The sequence below is a fragment of the Artemia sp. Qi Xiang Cuo genome, chromosome 11 (assembly GCF_049724085.1).
Source record: "Artemia sp. Qi Xiang Cuo chromosome 11, ASM4972408v1, whole genome shotgun sequence".
In the NCBI taxonomy this organism is placed as follows: Eukaryota; Metazoa; Arthropoda; class Branchiopoda; order Anostraca; family Artemiidae; genus Artemia; species Artemia sp. Qi Xiang Cuo.
The window spans coordinates 70,858,444-70,866,275 of NC_142804.1; the positions used below are offsets into that span (position 1 = coordinate 70,858,444).

The window sequence follows — 7,832 nt, forward strand, 5'->3', positions numbered from 1 at the left end:
CCTGTATACCCTAGTATCTTGTATTGATCCTGCCAGTCTTCGATTTACTATAACATAATCAATAAGGTTTGCTGTCTTACCATCACGTGAATACCATGTTAGCTTATGAGCCATTTTATGACCAAACACCGTATTGGTTATAACTAGATTGTTATACCTACAAAATTGAAAAAGTCTGTATCCATTACTGTTTTCTTTTCCTACACCAAATTTACCTAAGCTGGGATACCATCTATCCATATTTCTACCAACATGGGCGTTATAATCTCCCAGCAATAACATCATATTTCTACGTGGGACCTTGTCTATTTGATCCTGTAACTGTAAGTAGAATTCATCTGAGTCACTAGTATTTCCATCAGTCGGTTCTACAGGGGCGTATACTACTATAACTGATACCTTGAACTTACTAGTCATAAAATGAACAATTAGTATTCTATTATTAATATCTTCCTAGTCTAAACAAGACTTAGCAGCTTCCTTATTCATCATGAGCCCTACTCCCTGTCTATGTAACCCATCCTTCCTGCCTGAGTAAACAAATTCTATATCACCTAATTTCATGCTTCCTACCCCTGGGATATGAGTTTCTGAAACTCCTAATAGATCTAGTTCGAATCGTCTGAATTCGTCAGTCAAAATGTCGATACGATAGTCATTTTTTAATGTCGTAACATTCCAAGTTCCAATTTTCATGTTCTTTAAATCATTGAAATTTTTTTCGCCTCAGGAAAAGCAATGATCCCGGATACCAGTGCAGGACGGAGATCACATATCTTCTCAAGTCTACACCGAAGTGCTTAAGCCGGCTTAGAACCGGACAGCAAGAAGTCCCTGGGACCTCCATGAATGGAGGCTTTGTGCAATCCTGGGCCCATTTTGGTCACAACATGGTTTTCAGCGCTTGGCGATGCTCTTCTATCAACAAGAGTCGAAATCCTGCACAGACAATCTCAAGCCTTTTACCTCCGACTCATTATATATTCATGCCTACAAATATTATGCTACTACGGGGAGGCAACCCATAATAGATAAATTAGCTAGGAAGAGGTTTTTCAGCCCAAAGACGCCCATCAAAACATACCAATCCCAGAAGAATTGTCCATTAGTCAGAATCCCGTGCGAATGCTGTGTCGTTTACTAGGCTATAATTTCCTTGAGGGGCGCCACTACTCAAGTGGGAATAGAGTTGACCGCAATGTCCCCAGTCTTCCAGGTACCACGAAAGGGTCGAAGCAGCCCTTTGCAGAGGCCGTTGTCCATAGATCTGGATCTTACGCCCTGCCACAGTTGTCCTCCTATAGAGGATCCTCTCGCGATGGTGTTCTGCATCACCATGCAATTTTATCGATTACTGGGAGAAGGTTTTTAACTCATGGAACTTGTGGATAAACCAGTGGGCCCTTTTGAGTGTACATTTGAGGGGCCTTCTTCCTCCTCCGCCTGTATTTATGACCCCGGGCAAGTGTGCCCCAGATTCTATTATGGACCCCCAGGGACAAGGTCCCCGATTGGTCCATGCCTCCTATGGAGGTACCCTACATATCTGTAGAGCGTTCCCCTATCGCCACCTGGGGACATGCTGAATGGCCTGAGGGAGGCCAGATAAACGGATCACTTTTGTTTTGCAAAGGCAATAACTCAGTGACATATTTAACCTACTACTTATAAATATACATAACTCACTAAATAGGCCTATATAAGTTATACAGAAATCTATAACTTAGTGACACATTAAACCTACTACTTATAAATATGTGTAACTCACAGACTAGGCCTATCTATGTTATACACAGAAATATATAACTGAGTGACATATTTAGCCTACTACTTATAAATATGTGAAACTGACTGACTAGGCATATAAGTTATATACAGAAATATATAACTTAGTGACATATTTAGCCTACTACTTAAAATATGTGTAACTCACTTACTAGGCCTATATAAGTTATATACAGAAATATATAACTCAGTGACATATTTAGCCTACTACATATAAATATGTGTAACTCACATACTAGGCCTATCTATGTTATATACAGCAATATATATCTGAGTGACATATTTAGCCTACGGCATATAAATATGTGTAACTCACTGACTAGGCCTATCTAATTTATATACATAAATATATAACTCAGTGACATATTTAGCCTACTAGATGGTACTAGATATATTGGAAAAAGCAACAAGTTTACTTAATTACAATTCTGAACTGTCTAACACCCTACAAGAATATTCCATCGGGGAGGGTTTAGGGTAGGTATAACCGAGCAGAAGTTGAACCTGGAATAGAAAACCCCGTCGAATATAAAACGGTCCTTGGCATTCTCCCTGCTGAAGAATACTAGACATAATGATTCTAACTCCCCTGTAGCCTATAGTCCCTAATTCCCTAAACGAAAGAATACGCAGTATGACCATGAAAAAACTAACAGTACAAACTGCCTGGAAGTCTAAATTATACTGATTCAAAAATGAACAAAGGATTACAAGGTAAAAATAAAATTAAGAACTAGAGCTTAGTATGGTGTGGCTTAATGACCAGCAGAGGAAAGGTAATATACAGTAGCGAAAAGTCCTATACTCTCCATTGGAAATTTCTGACACAGATCTAAAACCACACAAGCTTCATGACCCCGCCTTCGCGAACGCGTAATGATAAATGTTTCCGATGAAGACCAAGTAGCAACCGAAACTCTGGCTCTGACGGTTTGTAAACTTCCCAAATTACACGCTATGAAATGTGTGTCATGTTTGGAGAAACATTTCTCTACTGTATATTCCCTTTACTCTGATGGCAAGGTAATTTGGTGTATAAAGATGGTCCAATTTTAACATATAAATTTTCAAAAACTATTGGTCAAATGATTTTTAACTAAAATTCAGTGCTTAAAAAACATGACAAGGAGAGTAATTGGAAACCGGTTTGTAGTTGCGGGTAAATTTTACCGTATATGGATCAACCTTACGAGCATGTTGTGACGGAGGATTTGTCCAACATAATGCATCTTTATCTTCAAAATAAAATGAAAATGGGGGTTAAATTCCGTCTTTCCTACCGCATAAAGCCAGCAGGTATTCTTAGGGGATTAAAGAATGATTTAGATTTATTTATTGATAAATGGCGCAAGAAGGAGAAAATTACTGAATATAGATTTCAGAATTGGATAAACTTGATTTTGACTAGTGCAAGAAATAGCCTGTATAGAATTAATAAAAAAAATTCTGAGAAAAATTCAATAATTTATAATGCAAATATGAAACAAGCAATTGCTAATATACAGAATGAATTTGTATTTGTACCAGTTGATAAAGCTAGCAATAATTTTGCCATAATTTGTCAGAAACTCTACTGTGATATTTTATCAAAAGAGTTACAAACAACAAATACATACGAAAAGGCTCATATAGAGGATAATAGTTTAATTGAAAATATAGAAGAAAGAACTTTTTAAAAATGCAATATTAAAATTAATGATAATGATAAAAAATTTCCTTTCTTATATTGGACGGTAAAATTTTATAAAAATCCACCAAAACCACGTTTTATTGCTGGGGCAGCGAGATGTCCAAACAGAATTGCGGCCACTGGCCTATCTTTAATTTTAGGAGAAATTAGAAACAAATTTAAAGCATATTGCTCTGGAATAAAAAAATTTTCTAACTTTAACCCATATTGGAGTGTTAATAATTCATTACAAGTGATAGATTCTTTGGCTATTGTTTCGGCTAAAAGAGTCGATTCATTTGATTTTACTACTCTGTACACAAATCTGTCTCTTAATTTAGTATTCGAAAAATTGAAAATGGTCATTAAGAAATCTTTTCTTTTGTCTAATATCGGATTTTTGAAAATTGATACTTTTAATAAAAAAGCCCGATGGACGAATTTCTTTAGAAGTACTATTAGTTCAAGATGTAATAGCTTGGATATGGTATGTGATTTATTGGAATTTGTTTTATTTAATACATTTATAAGATTTGATGGGAATTTATATAAACAAACCGTAGGTATTCCTATGGGTGGGAATGCGAGTCCATTCATAGCAGACCTGTTTTTAAGTCAATTAGAATATGAATATATGATAAACAAAAATAGCCCAAGCAATTTAAAATATAACCTTTCAAATAATAAAAGATATCTGGACGATCTCTTAGTAATAAATTGCGCGGAGTTTAGTGAGATTTCAAAAAATATTTATCCACAAGAGTTAATTCTGGAGCCTAGCTATGGGACAGGACACTCTGACCATTTCTTAGACTTAAATATTAATATTTCAGATAATAATAAATTGGTTTTTAAAATGTATAATAAAACGGATGATTTTAATTTTGAAGTAATTAATTTTCCATTCCTTAAAAGTATTATACATTCAAATATTACTTATTCAGCTTATTATTCCCAATTATTTAGGTATGCAAGAATTTGCAGTAAGTACACAGATTTTAAAAATAGATGTAAAAAGCTTAGCCAAAAACTGATATTAAGAAGTTTTTCTGCCAATAAAACTAGTTGTCAATTTAAAAAATTTAGTTTTCTGTATCATGAACTTTTAGGTAAATATACAAAAAATAAAAAAAAAAATACTGAATGATATTTAAATATAATTTCTCTTTCACTTTTCTTTTTCGGAATTTTGAATTTGTACATTGTTTTCAAACGAGCTTGAAAGACTTTAAATTTATAATTCGTTCCAGATACCAATAAAACACTTTGTTTTATAACTCACATCCGGACCAATCTTTATTTGTTCCAGAATTGTCTTTGCTTTCATTGACCTACGGGAGTTCACTAAGGAAAGAACCAATCTCATTTTGTTTGTATTTTTTGAACAGTTTTACCAGTATGCATGTATTTCACAAGTTTTATCTAACATAGGGATACATTAAAGATCTTATGGTAGAGGCTCCACTGTGCCGGGTAAAAAATGTAAAGCCTCGAAACCAGTTAAGTCAGGTGATATTTATTCTGATGCGTCCTAATGAAAGGTACTACTTGGGAATATTTCGCTAAATTTAAGGTGCTTTTGCTTGTAAATTTACAACGACTTATATTTATTGATGATGACTTTGCATGGATTTGGACATTTCGACATTTTTTTTTTTTTTTTTTTTTTTTTTTTTTTTTTTTTTTTTTTGCCAAGTAATTACCTGTAAAACATTGTTGATTAGTCAACTAAGTAAGACAAAATAAGGTACAGTAAGAAAAAAAAGGGGTACCAAATAAACAGCTTCCCCATGTTTTATTCTGATTGGCACTTCAGATCCCGGAGCATCCAGACGGTATGAGTCTGACCAGAGACCATGCAATCCGAAGCGGAAGCTTCCTCGAGCCACCTCTTTTGGATAGAACATAGCTATTTGACCATCAGGTAAAAGGATTTCTTCACCGACATCATTCTATTAATAAGAATAACTTTTAATTATATAAATAACTATATAAATTTAATTATATAAATAACTATATAAATTTAATTATATAAATAACTATATAAATTTAATTATATAAATAACTATATAAATTTTATTATATAAATAAATTTTAATTATTTAATAAAATTAACTCGAAATATTTAAAGCAAATCCGAAGAGAATTGAAAGAAGGATATGACTGTGTTTACACCAGGATATATTTGTGTCAGCAACATTATCAAAACCACTAATAGAAGATAAAATAAAATAAATAGAGTAAAAAAAAAAATGGAATCAGAGCCTAGGGTTGGTGGTGCCCGGGCAAAAATTAATCACAAAACACCCATCCCGACTCAAATATAAGTAAAAAGCCGAGTCAAAGTGAAAAAATTGATCTAAGTGGGCAACCCCCCATACCCCGCCCCCCCCCCCCTCAGTCGCGGCACCCAGGGCAGCTTTCCCCCTTTTTTAACGGGTCTCAATGGAATGAAAGCGGAATGATAAAATCAATAAGAAAATGGTAAGAGTAAGAAAATGAAAATTTTCTATTATGCGTGCAACCAGTACAACGACAATTAACACACAATATATCACATATCAACCGTACAAACTCCTTATCAGAAAATCATCCTGAATTTGTTAAGAAAGCACATCATTTTTTTTTACGGTGTGAACAGCCAATAAAACGACATTAAACTTATGACATTTCAATCGTAAAATTCCTTATTAAATAGGAATTCTGCGGTCATCAGGAAATTTCTTTTTTATTTTATTTTTATCAGTGCACGAATCGTTTTATTTGTTTAGACTTAACTCAGACACTTCAACCATAGAAATTCGTCATTAGAAAAAAAAATTGGATTTTACTGTCAGCACGCTTCATAGACTCGTAAGTTTTGAAGGTAATTAAGAATTACCCAAAGAATAAGAATTCATAACACTTTTTCCTACTAGTATTCATTTAAATGTGTTGAAAGTGGGTCAATAAGCGTGGCCTGCAAAAACATAACGCCAAGATATAAATCGCCACCATTACTTCGGTCTTTAGTCGCAACAAAATTCCGTTTCATGTACTCTGTGGTTATTCTTTAGACTTGTTAGCCATTTTTACCTTGAAACTTAAACCTTCCAAATTATCCAAACTCTAAGAGTTGCCAATCAAAAGCTACTGCCATAAAACGGATCAAAACGGGGATGAGAAACAGATGAGTTCCAAATCCTTCAAAGTTCAGACGGCAAAACGACAGGAAAAAAATGTAGCTTAACATTTGGATTGCATCCGGAAGATCATTGCGCATGAGTGTATTCAATTTGGAACAGAATATTAAGTGCAAATATAAAGCTGAGATGAAGAAGTACCTCATTATTAGAAAACAGTTTAATAGAAACAGAAATCGTGGCAAGGCCTGCTTAGACTAGAAGATCACTCTTTTAAACATTCCCTGACACTGCATGACTGACACTCTTACCACACTTCTGTGTAAAGAAGTCAGATTCCTGCCAAATCCTATCAGTGCTAAAGGAAGTTTTCAGCTTATTTGTACTTTTCACACTGTGCCCAGAGGCTCGTCATCACCTGGCTAATGTACTAATATTAATAAGTCGCCTTTATATATGTCAGCAATAAACATATTAACGCTGTTCGATAGTGTCTACCACCTACCAGCAATGAATACTTTGCTCACAGTGGTGTAACGGCGAGCATAGTGAACACTCTGAATTTCTGGTGTAAAATTTGAAAGTTGCTGCCAAATAGAAAAATATAACTTCAGATCCGACTGAAACTAGGAGAGGCGCGAGGCAAGGCAGCGTCCATTATTTTTTAACACGTAATTGTTGAGATTCTAGACAGTGTATCACGATCTCTTCGACTTTATGGTACCAACTTGTCTCCCCTGGCGTGCACTGGTGATGTCCTTCTGCTTAGTAGACCGAACGTAGGTTAACATGATAACCTTAATCTACTCCATAGTGACTCCATAGGACTTCTTGTTAGCTTTAATAAGTGTGAGTTTTTTTTAACTTTAATACAAAGCAAAGTGACTTTGTCACCCTAAGAAATCATGCGCAAAAGTATCTGGGCCAAAACATCTTGGTATAATGGTTTCAGAAACGATTGGGAAAAAAGGCAAGCCATCGTTAAGCAGACAATTTCCGCCATTACGTGAACTTACAGCTCAGTAGTCCTAAATCACGGACACTTCTCTAGGAAACCCTTAATCTGCACATCGTGTCCTAGTCAACTCAGCCTTCCTCTCATTATAGCCTTAGGGAGATGAAGCCACATTTTTCGTCAGTCAGTCAAACCAGCACCAAAAACAATCCATATAAAATTGGACAATCCTTCCTCTCATTATAGCCTTAGGGAGATAAAACCACATTTTTCGTCAGTCAGTCAAACCAGCACCAAAAAC

General features: G+C 34.9%; 1 protein-coding gene across 1 annotated transcript in view; it reads right to left on the bottom strand.

Moving 5' to 3' along the window:
* Vps13 (vacuolar protein sorting 13C) overlaps positions 1-7,832 on the bottom strand; it is a 194,788-nt gene that overhangs the window by 61,425 nt on the left and 125,531 nt on the right. The window contains exon 22 of the mRNA XM_089096996.1: positions 5,227-5,406. Within this exon, the coding sequence (XP_088953122.1) occupies positions 5,227-5,406 (180 nt within the window). The remainder of the gene's footprint in view (positions 1-5,226; positions 5,407-7,832) is intronic.